Below are 15,210 nucleotides of genomic sequence, written 5' to 3'. Positions count from 1 at the left end.
AAAATATGAGATAATGCCTAAAAATTGCCCAACTTTCTCTGTAGGACATCAAATGCTAGGTCTGTGAGCTGTAATTAAATTGCTGATGTGCTGTTAAAAAAAGCAGCTGGCTGGTCTAAGAGTGTCCAGGGCTGGAGCAGCAACACTATAAATGGGACAGCTGGAAGGACATGGAAAAGTGGGAATTGAAGGGGTGGGAAAATGGTAAGATTTTGGATTTCCAACCTTCCAGGGTGTGAGAGGATGCAGAGGGTCAGAGCTGCTGTTCTGGGCAGTTGTGGGGGTGAACCATGGGCTCAAAGAATTGAGGGTGCTCTGAGCAGCTCTGGGGTCCTCAGCACAGGAAGGAATTGGAACAAATCCAGAGCTGGAGCCAGGCTGGGAGAGCTGGGGGTGCTCACCTGGTGAAGGGAGAGCTCAGAGTCCCTGCAGGGCCTGAAGGGGCTCCAGGAGAGCTGCAGAGGGACTGGGGACAAGGGATGGAGGGACAGGACACAGGGAATGGCTCCCAGTGCCAGAGGGCAGGGATGGATGGGATATTGGGAATTGTTCCCTGGCAGGGTGGGCAGGCCCTGGCACAGGTGCCCAGAGCAGCTGGGGCTGCCCCTGGATCCCTGGCAGTGCCCAAGGCCAGGCTGGACACTGGGGCTTGGAGCACCTGGGGACAGTGGAAGTGTCCCTGCCATGGCAGGGGTGGGATGAGAGGATCTCCAAGGTCCCTTCCAGCCCACACCATCCTTGAACACCTCATTAATGGTGTCAATGATTTTAAGCTGTCTCATGAACAATATTTTGATCTGTGAAGTGTTTTCAATACAAGGAAAAGATTCTTGTACTTGGTAGGTGCCCAGGTAATGTTACATAAAGCTGGAGATCTGTTCTCCTCCAAAGCCAAGACAGGATTTACAGGATTCCTGTGCCTGCTGCATTGGGGTTCATAGAAACCACAGAATCCTGGGATGGTTTGGGTTGGGAGGGACCTTAAAGATCCTCCAGGTGCAACCCAGGGCACCTTTTGTTGGGCACTGTGGTGACTGTGTTGGATTTTAATGGAGATAAGGATTTGGGAATAAATTCCTTCCAAGAACGTCTTCCCTAATTTTGGATTCCAATCCTCTCCCTCATCCTGGATGGTTCCTCACACAGTTTTTCCCTCTCTTTTTTTTTCCCCTGCAGTTGTGGCCTTCCTGGTGGCCTTTCACCAGAACAAGCAGCTGATAGGGGAGAAGGGGCTGCTCCCCTGCAAGCTCTACCTGCAGGATGTCAAGAAATACTTCAAGGGGAAGGTTGGCCTGGATGCCCTGAGCTATGCCCCCACTCTCATCTGGTTCCTGGACTGGTCTGCCATGGACAGCACCCTGGATTGCCTGGCCCTGGCTGGCCTGGCAGTGGCAGCCTTTGTGCTGCTGACTGGCTGTGCCAACATGGTTCTCATGTTCCTGCTGTGGCTCCTCTACCTCTCCCTGGTCAACGTTGGACAGATCTGGTGGGTCCTCAGTCTCTCTGCTCTGCTTCTCCCTCGTGCTGTTTGTGGTACACATTGATTTTTCCTGGTGCAGTTTGGATTTCCAGTCCAATTTGTGGTTGCTCCTCACCAGATTATCCCTGTGGGAATGTGAGATAAGGACAGCACCTGGCAGGAATGATTTATGGGCACTAATGATTTATGGAATGTCCCAGCTCTGTCTTAGCTGGGATATCTGCCCTGAGTTCTCCTCTGCTCATTGCTGCAGGGTGGGATTTGATGATCTTCATTCCGTGATTCCATGGCCTTCCGTAATTCCATGGCATTCCATGCTGTTATCCCAGCTGTGCAGTGCTTCCCCTTTTGGCTGTTGGAGGGAATTCCCTCAATCATTGTTTTTAGGGTGGTTTCTCAGTTTTCAGCTCTGTCCAGGAGAGAGCTGCAATCTGTGTTTCACACTAAGCACAGAAAGTTTGTGGGGGGGAAAAGGAGAAACCCTGACTCCTGTAAATCACCCTGCTGCAGGGGAGGGCTGTGCTGCTAAAATAAAGGGTTTGCCTTGTCCTCGCTCTTGTTCAGACCCCAAATGCATTGTTTGAAAGAGGATGAAAACCCTAAATCTCATCAGGTCACCTCCTGAGGTGCCTCTGCCTGCAGCTGAGCTCGTGTGGAGGGAAAAGCTTCTGCCATCAGGAGGTGCCCAGGGAGATTCTTCCCAAATGTTCTGGCTTTACAGCCGGGCACCTTTTCCACGGATGGGCTCAGCGGGTTTGATTTTACGGGTTTGCATGTGCTGCCCCATTCATTCCCATCCTACTGCAGCTGGAATGTCAGTGGGTGAAGGAGAGCAGCCTCTGAAAAGCTCCATTCTCTGAGCTCTTAACTCAGCACCAAGCTAAAGCTGGCAGACCGAGCCACAGAGCTGGACAGATAACTCTGGTGGATGGTTTTCCATTGCCTGTTCCCAAATTATTCCACAATTTCTTGTCTATTTTCTGGATGTTTTAAATGTGGAAGGGCAGGAATTCAAGCATCCTCTTGCTCTGGCTTCCAGGGGTACAGGAGCAAAACCTGGCTGTGATCCTTGACTTCCTCCTCTTTGTGTTTCTGTTTGGAGGGGGAGAAGGGAAAAAATCCCAACAGCCTCCCCCTGAGGCTGCCAAGGTTTTGAGGCTGAGCTCTGGAGCTGCAGTGACTCCAGGGCTGGAGGTTGGATCTGTTCATTCCTGGAGCAGTGGGATAATTAAGACAGGCTCTCTTCATTAGTGCCCACAGCTCTCTGGAGTGTTCCCTGTGCTGCTGCTGTGCTGTAGAGCTCTTGTAGTTTTATTTTTTTTTTAAACCCACCTGGAATGTGGGTTTTTTCCACGTCTTGGGGCAGTGGGTGCTGTTCTGCTCCTCTGCTCCCACTTTTCCTGGCATGGGGGCTGTTGGCTCCTCTGACAGTCCTGCAGAACTCCTGAGATTTTCCCAAAATAATTCCAGTTGTGCCTGGTGAGCTCCGAGTGGCTGTTTTGGTACTTTTTTAAGGAAGAAGCCAAGGGTGGGGGGTACAGGGAGGAGCCCTTACCCAACCCCAGCTCCTTGTGCTGGGGTCCCCTCCCAGCTCCAGGACAGTGATCCTGGCAGGAATGCCCCTGGAGCCTGTTGTGCTTGAAAGGAGTTGACTCCTGATAGTTGAGATAAGGATGGATTATTTTTTTTCCCCCCTCCTTTCCTCCTTGAGATTTGGGGGTTGAAATTTAGCTTGGTGTACAACAAAAACACACCAAGGGGGAAGGGGTAAGAGAACAGGGGGGATTAGAGGTGTTCCCTCAGTTGCTTTTCCTCTTAATTTCAGTATTATACAGGAAATGAGGTGGTTCTTGGGAAGGGCTGAGGCAGAGGACTCCCAGCAGCCCAACTCATTCAGCTGTGGGCTCATTTTCCATCAGATCCTCTGCAATGGGTCAAACCCAGATTATTCCAGTGTGACATGGAATTCCCTGGACAGAGAGGTGCTGGCTGCTTCCAGTGCAGGGAAACACAGGGAAGGAACAAAGCAGGGCTCACTCAATGCTCCCTGTCCTGCAGGAGCTGTGGTGCTGCACAGGGAGCAGCTCAGAGTACCCGAAATCTGCAGTATTGGCCCTAAAACCAAGGCTGGCCTTAAACCCAAGGCTGGCTTTACATCTCCTTCTCACACTGGTTTCTGGGTGGGGGCAGATGGTGCAGTGATTGTCTTGCTCCCAGTTTGGGGCAGGTTAAGAGGTTTTGATGGGTTCTGTTGCTTCTCCAGAGCACCTGAAGAGAGCCCAGCTTTCCTGAAGTGGGAAGGACAATGCCAGGCATTCCTGGCTGGAGGGATGAGGCAGCCCAGCACAGAGGTCTCTGAAACGAGCAGGAAATTCCTCCTGTGGCCCAAATATATAAAAAAATCCTTTGTGGCTCAAAATAAAAACATTATTTTTATTTTTTTTTTTTTTTTTGTGCAACCCTGCTGTCCGTATCCACTGGCCAACCTGGGCTCCTGTGAGCCACCCCTGTGGGCTCTCCCCATCCACCAGGATCCTCTGCTGAGCCTCCCTGGGAAGCCCCTCCAGGGGAGATGCAGCAGGATCAGCAGGAATAGAGCTCTCTTCTCTAGGCCAGAGAGGGACAATTTATTCCTTTTATCGCCCTTTTGTCTATTTTAATTTTAAATGTCCCTATTTGTTTTGGGCTGCTGAAGGAGCAGCTCTTTCAACTGCTGCCCAGCTGGCTTGGGCTCAGCCAGGGGAAGCTTCAGAAGAGCAAAGTGTGGCCTTTGAAGGGCAGGACACGTTCCCTGCCTGCCCTGGCCCCACCTGGCAGCTGGGGACAGCACAGCTGAGGGCTTGGAGGTCTGAAACCCCTCAAGAAACCGTTCCTCTGAGCTGTTTGCAGGATAAGGAGTTGCTTGGGCAGCCTAAAACCCCAAGAACCAGGCCCAGCTTGTGTCCCTTGGCTTTGCCACTTTGTTGTCCTTGACTCTCAGCAGCCTGAAATAAGATGCACTTTGGTGGTGCTCGCAGTGAAGTGACCTTGCAGAGAAGTTGATTTATTTTGGTGCCTGGGAAGCGTGGGGTGGGGATTGCCAGTGCTTTCCACCTTGAAACGTGGTGGTTTTTGTCACGCTGGGTTTCCCAAACCAGCTGTGGGTCTGCGCAGACTAAACCTGGATGTGTTTGGGGTCGAGGCCACCCATGTGATGGTGTCACACTTCCGTCAGAAGCTCAGTGTGTCTGCCTTAAAATACTGGATTTTTTTTTCTTTTTTTCCCCATCTGCCACTTTGAACTTTTCCCTTTTGAAGTAGGAGTTCAAAATCTGCCAGGGCAGAGGAATATTTAATATCTGACCTGTTGGGTGAAGTGCTGAATCATTATGTTCATTTTAACCTTGATTATTCCTGTCATTTTTGCAGTAGTAAAATAGGAGTAAAGTGACAGTAGTCAGTTTGAGTCGAGTAGAAGCTGTTTAAAGATGTTTTAAAAAGATTTTTGTGGGAATTCCTTGTAGCCCAACATCCATTTTGCAGCTTGTCCAGAGTGCAGCTCCACTGGTCCCGCACAAATGGCTTTGCCTTTCCCCCCACTTCCTCCTGAATTATTCCTATTGTGAATTTTCATCCATTTAAACAGGAATATGGGAAAAGCTTGGCTGGTTTAGTCAAAATCCTCATTGCAGGTGACCCCACGCAGCCTCCATTTGTGGTGTGGGATTGTGTTTGTGGGGATGAGCAGGACAAGCTCTGGGGGAGAGGCTTCCAGCAGGAATTAAATCAGTTTTTGTACCAGAATCACTAATGCACTTCTAAAATGGCTGAGTAATTCTGGGATAAATTCACTTTTATCCCCCAGTAAGGTGTCTCCAGAGAGCTATTACATTTTCTTATAGAAACAAACTTTTCAGCCACTCTGCCACTGATCTCCTGTTTGTTCTCCTGTTGTTTCCTCCCTTCCAGCATTTCCAACTGGCATCTGAAAACCTTTCCTTCCCCTGGGTTATTGTGTTCCCAAAGCTCATTGCCCGTTGTCAGACAGCACAGATTAAAAAAGGGAAAAAAAAAAAGGCTGGGATGGTGGGATTTTAAATCCTGTTGCCTTTATTTTCTTTCTAGATTCTGGTTGAGTTACAGGAGCTCAAGGGAATAAGTTAAACAAGGCAATAAACAAAAGGTTATAGCACGAGGTGGCTGCAAGGTTCTTTTTAGTGGGGTCTTCCTTGTGGAAAAGGGTGGTGCAGCAGGGATTTAGGGGGCCAGAGAGAAGGAGCAGGCAGGGATTTGGGGGGCCAGAGAGAAGGAGCAGGCAGATCCTTTTTATCTTGCAAGGGATATGAAATGTGCCCTTTGAATTGCCCAGAGGGGGAGGAGATGCCTCAGTTTCTGCCCCCGAGTTCCTGGTGGTTTTTCCCCTTTTGCTGCTGGAACAGCAGCTTGGAAGTCTCACATTAAAGGACATTTTGGAAGGCCAAGTGTGCAGCAGGTCAGGCAGGCTTGGCTCTGAGGCAGGTGGTTTAATTGCAATTAAATGAGTGTCCTCAGGAGTTCGTCTGTAACAGAGAAGGACGAAGGGCTGGAGTGTGGTGGGGGGTTTGTGGGGTTTATTCTCATTAAAAAGCACTTGAACCATGCAGGGTTTAATCAGGGTGAGCTGAGGGCTGAGCTCCAGTGGGGCTCAGGAGATGCTCAGGGAGTGTTTTCCCTCTCCAGGAGCATGTGTGGCCATTAAATCAACCTCTCCCAATGCTTTTTCCTCTTATTTAACACACCTTTGGGTTTTGAGATTTTTAGGTGCTTTGTCCAGACTGATGCAGCCCAGCAAAAGTTGGAGACAGGTCTGTGAGTTCCTTACTCCAGGTTGGAAAGCAGCCAGGGTGTGAATCAGGGCTGGATTTGACGGAACATTCCCATTTTTAAGCACTTTTTGTTTGTGACCCTTTGATGGTGAGGGCACGAGAGTGTGGATGGGATTGTCCTGGAGTGGTTTGGGGTGGAAGGGAATTTAAGGACGATCCCATTCCATCCCTCTGCCCATCCTGAGCAGCAGATGAAAATTCCCCTTTGGAGCTCCCAGCAGCCCAAGACAGCAGGAATCTGTGGATTTTTAAGCAGTTTGGATAATTCAGGAAGATTTTATTTTGGAAAAAAAAATGGGGTGTCACTCCCTGTGGGATTGTGTTTGTGGGGATGAGCGGGGCAAGCTCTGGGGGAGATGCTTCCAGCAGGAATTAAATCAGTTTTTGTACCAGAATCACTAATGCACTTCTGAAATGACCGAGTAATTCCGGGATAAATTCACCATAAGGTGTCTGAAAATTCAGGGGCTGTGAAGAAAGGAATGGCAACCTGGGTGTCCTGGGTTTTGTCAGGACGCGTGGGGAGTTCTCAGGGATCACTGCACAGGCAGGAGTGGATGTGGCAGCTGGGCTTGACAGGGTGACCTTGGCAGGGGCTGCCCATCAGTCTCTGTCCTGCTTTATCATGTCTGGAAGTGATACAAGCTCGTACTGAGGGGCTGTAATTCTTAACTGAGACCAGCTTCCCATTCAGGTTGGAAGTGGAAGCAGAAATTCCTGTTGTGCCTGAATCCAGTGTCCAGTTTTGTGTATTGAAAAGAAATAGATAAATTTCGTTACCCAAATCACCTTGGTGCCTTTGCTAAATTGGAGGTTTTTAGAGCCTTGTAAACATAACCCTTTTTGCAACCTGGCTTTATTTGCCCAGCTCTCCAAAACACCCCAAAAACAACACCTAGAAAAGTTAGAATATCTCATTCCTTAATGAGGCCTTGGCAGGGACGTTCAGGAATTTCTTTGTTATCTCAGCTTCGCATCCCTTTTTGCTCGGAGCTGCCCTCCCTGTGTCCCCAGCAAGAAAAGATGATCTCTGCAAACATCAAGCCAGAGTTGCAGGATCTCAGGGGGTCATCCTTCCTGCCCAGGAAGCTGCTTTTTGGCACTTCCTCCCCGCCCAGAAGAGAGGGAGTGGATCGGTTTCAAAGAATGCTGCGAGCAGCCCTGAGCGCTGGGGATGACACATTAATGAAAACAAAGATTAATTCCATGTGACACCGCTGCCTTGCAGCACAACTGGGAGCTAATGAAGCTAATGAGAACCATATTTGGGGTGAGAGATGGAAATTGAATCGTGGCTGATGGCAGAAATGAATCACTGAATGTTTTCCCCCCGCATGAGGAAGGTTTTCCCCTCCTTGCCCTGGGTTGGGGATGGGATTGGGGTGGGAGCAGCCCTTGAGAGGTCCCAGTGGGGTTTGGAGCGGGTGGGCAGCAGGAGCTGATCCATGGCTGGGCTGGTGCTGCAGAGCTGGAATGTGGGAGGTTGCTGGTCCTGGGTGAGGTGAGTGCAGGTGGCACTGGGCAATCCCAGTCTGCAGAGGCCAGCCCCAGAGAGATCCATGCATGCAATTAAAATTATGTAATATTTATAATGCATAAATGCGTTATATATATAAAAAAATATTATATATTACGTGTCCTAGATATGCATTTATTTGTATATATATTATATGCAATATAAATGCATATATTTACGTGCATTTATTTAAAAATGCAGTTTAATGCAATTAAAGGGTTCCTCTTTTAATCAAGCGATTACTGACATCCTGTTTTCCTGGGATGTTACCTGCAGAACCTTTCTGCTGGCAGCAGCAGGATCACAGCAGTGCTCAGGAGGTGATTCCCACTTGTTCTGGGTGCTGGGTGTGTCCAGGCTGCTGCTGATCCTGGGGTTTTCCACAGTGTCCAGCTGTGCTCCTGCTGCTGGGGCTCATCCCAGCCCAGGGACGCTCAGCCTGGCCTGTGATCCCGTTTTCCCCTTTCCCTGGGCTCAGTTGCCAGCCCAAGGAGCAGCTCCCAGTGGCATTCCCAACGCTGCCACCTCAGCACCTGCTCTTGGCTCTGGCAGGATTTGACCAAAGCAAACCCCACTGGAGTCTGTCAGACTGTGCAGCCCCCCTGTGCGGGCTCTGGAGCCGTCTGTGACTTTGGGAAGGAGCATGGGCAGAGCTGCTGAGTGCTGGGGCTCAGCTCCATCATTCACATTTGCTCTCCTGGGCAGGCCTTGCCAGGGGAGTGATGTTTTGTAGCACAGTGTGATGTTTTGGCAAGAGCCAGGTGGATGCACAGGGTGGAACATCCCTTTCCTCACCCCCTGCTTGCCTCCAGCCCTGCCCAGGCACCTTTCCCAGCACGAGGAAGAAACCTCCTCCTCCTCCTCCTCCTCCTTTATTTTTAATGCTAGCCCCGTTCCTCCCATTTCAATGTGGATGTTGTAATTACAGAGCACAGAATCCCAGCTTTTAGAGCTCTGTGACCACAAGAAAGTGAATCCAGAAACCAGACTGGTTTCATTTGCTCCCATTCCAGCTGATTTCCTCCCCCCACCGTGGCTGTGCAGTGCTGAAGGCTTGGCAGGGACCAAAACCAGCTGTCAAAAAGGTTTCTTACCCCCACACTTTTAAGTTAATGATGTTCTGAAATTAATGGTGCACCAGACTAATCCTGGATCTCATTTTCATGAATTTTGCCAGGGATGTTTCCCAAATGGGCTGGGGAAGTGAATCCCCAGGTCCCAGGGGATAAAAAAAAGGGTGTTTTTCCATCCTAAGTGTTTACAGCTTTAATTTGGTTGGTATATTGTGGTTTTCCAGCAAGCTTTCAGTAACTTTTGGAAGCTGTGGATGAGCTTTTCCACTGCTCAGGGCCAGGGAAGTGGCAGAGTCTGGGTGTCCCCTTGCTCTGGAGGGTGGCTGTGGGCGCAGGAGATGCTCCAGCCCTTGGCACAGGGGGGGGAAAAGCTGAAGGGGCTGAGTTGGATTAGCTGAGGGAAAATCAAAAAAGCTAATTAAAGTAATTAGTTGAAGGAAAGGAGGCAGAGCAAAGGTATGAGAAAGAACAGAGAGGTTGGAACCCTGGCACAGAGGGGTTGTGGAGTCATCCCTGGACAGGGTTTGGAGCACCTGGGACAGTGGGAGGTGTCCCTGCCCATGGCAGGGGTGGCACTGGGTGGGATTTGGGCTCTTTCCAACCCAAACCACCCCAGGATTCTGTTCTCTGCCCTTTGCCCCTGGGGGCAGGACAAGGAGCTGCTGGTTTGTGTGCTGGGAAGGAAGATCCAGGTCAGGCTTAAGGAAATGTGCACGTGGAATAATCCCGGGCTGGGTGCCTGGAGAAGGGAGGGGAAATCTCAATTTCTGCCTGGTCAGGTGAATCTCTCACAATCCTGTTCTGGGACAGGTGCATTTCCCCCATTTTCTGTACTTCCATGGCTTAACCCTTTAACACCCTGCTGGATTTGTGGCAGGTGGGCCATGCAGCTTTCCCTGTCCCTGGAATTTTGGAAGGAAGCTCCCTTTGGTTGCCTGCTGTGACCTGGGGCTGCTCCAGGGCACATGATCCTCTGGGATAGGATAGGGATCCATCCCTCCCTGCCAGAGGGAAAACCTGCACAGTTAAAATGCCACATTCCCAACCTTCCCAGCTCACAGTGGAGCTCCCACCTTGTGGAGACCTCCTGGAAACCTTTTGGGGACCACATCCTGGTGGAAAATAGAAAATATGCCTGTACCCAGGAACTTTTCCCTCATCCCAAGCTCCAGAGCCCAGGGAAGGAGAGGGATTTGTGATGGAATCATCCAAGTTGCCATCTGGGATCACTTTCCATGGGGATGTTCTCCGTGGGGAGCAGCAGTGGGAGCTGTTAACACCAGCTGCAGATTTAGGGATGAGCAGGGAGTTCTCCTGCCTGTGGGAATTCAGCTGGAAGGAGCTGGTGCTGTTGGGCACTGCTGGAGTGGAGTTTTATTCTGTTTTTAGTACAAATTCAGCTGGATTTTCCTCAGAACATCCAGAATTTATAGATGTAAAACAAGCAGAGTTTATAGATGTAAAGGCAAAACCTGCCTGGTTTATCCTATTTTTAATGGACTCTGTTTGGAATATCTTTTTGGGCATGTTTGACAGGTTTAGAGACCCCTATCCCAAACAACCCCTGCATTAAATAACCTGAGCAACTCTGGGGCAGCTGAGTGGAGAAGGAAATGTGAATTTATGGGGCAAGTCTGGCTGATGAGCTCCTCCTCCAGCAAATAAAACCCATCATCCCCCCTGCTTTGCATGCAGGAAAAAAGGAATTCTCTGGAAAAGGTGGCATTTTGTGTTGGGTGGGGATTTCCTGACCCCTGGAAGGTTTTGCAGAGCTGTGTCCTCAAACCCCTGACAGCAGGAAGTGTTTTCCTTGGGAACAGTGGGGTTCAAAGCAGGTTTTGCTCTCAGTTTTTACCTTTCAGGAATATACTGAAGCTAGAATTAATCATCAGGACAAGGCGGCGAAAACAATTTAACTCAAATATTAAATGATGTTTATGATTCCCAGGTGATCCAGGCTAAGTGGGACATGGGTTTTCCTCCCCTGACGAGTCAGGGCTGAAAATCTTGTCTCTTCCAGCAGAAAACAGCCCTGACATCACTTTTTAATGGGATTTATGCAATCCAAGTGGAATATACTTTGAATCAGCAGAATTTCTGCATTTGACAACGTGCAGATCAAAAGTTCTGCTGGTGAAATTTACCCCCAGGCCTGCGATATCAAATCCATGTTTTTCCTTATTATCTGTTGGGAATGCTTCAAATACCAAAATGTGGGGAGGAAAAAAAAAAAACCCAACACATTTTTTAATAAATACTTCTGTTAACTCATTATAACCACCTTGAAAAGGAAAACTGGTGATTAAATTCTAAACCCCCAGCCTGAAATCTGTGGGAATTGGGTACCTGCCCTGCTTGTACCTATTAAAATCTAAGAAATCCCTGCAAGAATTCCTGCTGCTTTTATGGATTCAGAGTGGGCCATTTGGTTTGGTTTCCTTGGCATTTGTCTCGCAGGCTTCTTCAGAGAAATAAATCCACAAGTGTTTGCCTGTCATCACATGACGGGGCCGGGAGCCTGGATTGATGTAATCAGCACCAGACACACGTCAGAAAACTTCATGTGGTTCAGCAAAATACAATATTTTATTAATTCCTCATTTTGGGGGGGGGGGTGTTTTAAATGAGCCTCAGGGGGTTCTTAGCTTGTGCCAAGAAATGAGAGTGGTTCCTGTGAGTTGGTGTTGAGCAGGATGGAGATCAGCAGAGTGAGGTTCCCTTAATGACAAATAACTTCATAAAAAGCTGCTTTTATTATTCATTAAATTACAAATGATCCTGCTATTTTTTTTCTCTTTATACATCAGTAAATCTGTAGGAAGTTGTTGTTAAGTATGGTGTAAAATATTGAGGTTGATTGGTTCAAAAACCCATCGGTGATGAGTGTAAAATGCAACTTATTCAGGATATTTTCAGTTGTAGCAAATCCTTCTTAAAATCTTTGAAATGTGCTGTGTTTCTTAGTATTGGGGTGGGGTTTTTTGGTTTAGTTTAATATGCTACAAATACATATAAATAAATACAAATACATATAAATGCAAATACAAATATAAATAAACACAAATACATATAAATAAGTGCAAATACAAATATAAATAAATACAAATACATATAAATAAATAAATACAAGTGCATAAATAAATACAAATATAAATAAAAAACAAACTACATATAAATAAATACACATAAAATCAAATACATATAAATAAAGTAATACAATATGATACAAATAAACAAATACTAATACATATAAATAATCAATTACATATAAATAATTACAAATATATAAAAATAAATTCAAATAAATAAATACAAATACATATAAGTAAATACAGATAAATGCAAATACAAGATAAATAAATACTAATACATATAAATAATCAATTACATATAAATAAATACAAATATTTTAAAATAAATAAATTCAAATAAATAAATACAAATGCATATAAGTAAATACAAATTCCTGATGTGGGGTTGAAGCCATACTGGGAATAAACAAAATTTGAAGAACAGCGTCTTAAAACTTGCTCAGCTTTGGGATTAAAAGTCAGTTTTAATCAGAATTGGTAATTTTACAGAAAATCACCTTGGTGCAGCTGAGGCTGAAGGGAATTGCAGTGGGAAGAGCAGGAGCAGCCCTTCTGTATCCCAAAGAAAGGGGACAATTCCTTGGAGTGCTGAACAGCCAAAAAATTCAGGAATTTTCTCCTCTTCCATTTCCATGCAGCAGCATTTTCCCATTTTTGGTACATTTTATGCAATTCAGGGCTTTTCGGTACTCCCTGACAGCGTTTTGAAACTCCAGATGTTGGAAGTGAGGAACAAAACCTACAGAAGATGTCATTCCCTTGAATTTATCCACCCCAATTTTAATTATTTTGCTTTCTCTTCATTTTGTTTTGCAGGTATTCCTTTGGTAAGTGACTAAAAATGAGCCAAAAGCTGCAGTAATATTTTGTTGATGCATTTGTGGGTATGTAGCTTTTCCATTATTCCAGCTTGCCTTGCTCTTCCTCTGGCATGTTTAATTTTTTTCTTTTTCTCTTTTGCCTGGCATATTTAATTTTTGATTTTTTTTTTTAATTTAAGGGTATTTTTATGAAGTTTATTTTTTTTATTAAGCTTTTGTTTAAATTTCACTGCATTTCTTTCTGCCCTTAAAGAAAGGAAATTTTGTAAATTGTGGATAAGGAGGGTTGATGGAAAAATCATGTTTGAGATGAAGGGAATGAAGGATATTCCTGGGAGGGAATCTCTTCCTCCCAAATTCCCTTTCCACAGATGATTTGGGTATCAGGAACCTCTTATTCCTATCATGGGCTTTTTCCTGGGCTGAGCTGCAGGTGTTGCTCTCTTGGAGTTCATTTTTTTTCCCAATTGGATTTTTTTGCAGTTTTCCAACCCATTCCTAAATGGAAGATTGGAAATCCTGCTGGAAGCATTCCCCTCTGTGGAAATATTAGGAAAACTGCTGGTTTTCTGGGAATTCCTGCCATGGAATAGAACCTTGGATCAGCCTTTTTTGGCTGTGTTTTCCCCCTTCAGGAATGGCATGGGGTGGGTGGGTGGAGAAGGACTCTGGATCATGGCTGGAAAGGGGATTTGTGTTCCCAGATGGAATCTGGTTATTCAGAAAGGAGGCACAAGAATGGTCAAATCCCACTGGCGTGTTCCAGGGAGGTCGGATCCCTTTTCCTTCTGGGAATCGCAGCTGTCTCCTCGTTCCCCATGGAATGTTCTGGAGTTCAAGTTGCTCCTTGAACTGTCTGAGGGTTTCTGGGAACGCTGAGGTGGAGACCAGAATACGGAGAATTCTCCATTCTGCTCCATAAAGCGTTCCAGATAATTTTTCCCTGTTAAATGTGGATATTTAATCCAGGACAACACAAACCCAGAGGATTGGACTGGAGTTGCTCATCCTCTGGGTGTGCTGCTGATGGGTGTAGAAAAATGGTTTGTTTGTGTTGTTTTTCAAGTGGTGTTTCATATTTTTTTGGCTTTTCCTTGTGTCCCAAGTGGAGATCCCCCTCCAAGGAGCCCTTTGTACCCAGTGGGGTCTCTCCCTTCCCCGTTTTTGGCGTGAGGGCTCCTTCGGAATGAGATGAAGGAGATGTAAATCTGCAGTTCCTTTTGTCAGAATACAGGAAAACCACAATATTTTTGTTATAATATAGCTGAAACAACAACATTGTCATCCATTGCTGGGGCAGTACATTAAATATTGCTGAGCTCTGGAAGCCTCATTCTTTGGGAGCATCTACTTCAAAGCAAGATCCTTAAACAAAAAAGAAATTCCTGGAGAGTTCTTTGTAAGTGCTGACTGTTTCCTATCCCCCTCCAGGAAGTGTGAGGGTTTTTTTTTTCTTTTTTGCTACATCTCAGGATGGATTTTGGTAGCCTCTATTCAATCTCCAGGCTGTCCCTGTGAATTTTAAAGAGCTCCAGAGCCTGGAAATAACAACAAGCTGTGGGATCAACTGGTATTGCCACAGGTTTTGCTCTTTGCTCTTTGCCCTGATGGGGAAAAGTGATTAAAAATGCTCCTCACTGGAGGGAAGGAGCTGAGAACCAGGAATGCAGAGCCCCAGGCTGGGCTGTTCATCCCTGGAAGCTGAGGGGCTGCTCAGGGATGCAGATCCTGGAGTGGGCATCAGCCAGGCCTGGAATCAGCTGAGCTGGGATCACTTTAGGCTCAGTTTATTGTTACTGTGATATAAACCTGGCTTTGGAGCCGGTGGGGTGGTGAGGGCACCTGGGTCCTTCCCTGGGGATGGGCACAGATCCAGGGCCACTTTTCCTCCTTATTTTTGGAAGGGCGCTGTTCTGGTGAGGCTGTTCCTGGATGGAATTTTGGGATTGGATGGATGGATGGATGGATGTGCTGCCTGCCCTCACTGGAGCACAGCTGCAGGACCAGGCTGCTCCTCCAGAGCTTTCTTGGCTTCTCCATCCTCAGCCTAAATCTCCAAGGGTTCCTTTTTTCCCCAGTGGAGATCTGATTCCATGTAGGGATTTATTATCCCTGCTCTAGCAGAGGCTTGGAAAAGGTGCTGCTCTTTTCCAGGCTTTCTTTTTCCTCTTTTTTTTTTCTGCTCTGCCTTCTGGTTTTAAGGAGCCCCCAGATATTCAGAAGAAACTTTGAGGGTCCTGAGTCTGTCTTGGCTAAAAAAAAAAAAAAGGTGGCACTGGGGAGTTAAAAGCAGGAATGGATGCAAGGATGGAGTGAGTTGTAGTGGATCTGTGTAGGGTGAAAATCCAGGGAAAATGAGGTCACTGTCCAGAGAGATCCTGAAT

The 15,210-nt window shown here is 46.9% G+C and overlaps 1 protein-coding gene across 1 annotated transcript in view; it reads left to right on the top strand.

The window, feature by feature from the left end:
- LMF1 (lipase maturation factor 1) overlaps positions 1-15,210 on the top strand; it is a 139,023-nt gene that overhangs the window by 7,190 nt on the left and 116,623 nt on the right. The window contains 2 exon segments of the mRNA XM_030958167.1: positions 1,177-1,486; positions 12,822-12,832. Of these exon segments, the coding sequence (XP_030814027.1) occupies positions 1,177-1,486; positions 12,822-12,832 (321 nt within the window).

Source organism: Camarhynchus parvulus, chromosome 14 (genome assembly GCF_901933205.1).
Source record: "Camarhynchus parvulus chromosome 14, STF_HiC, whole genome shotgun sequence".
Classification (NCBI taxonomy): domain Eukaryota; kingdom Metazoa; phylum Chordata; class Aves; order Passeriformes; family Thraupidae; genus Camarhynchus; species Camarhynchus parvulus.
Note: the sequence above shows the minus strand (reverse complement) of the source record. Positions and strands in the feature narration are given on the sequence as shown.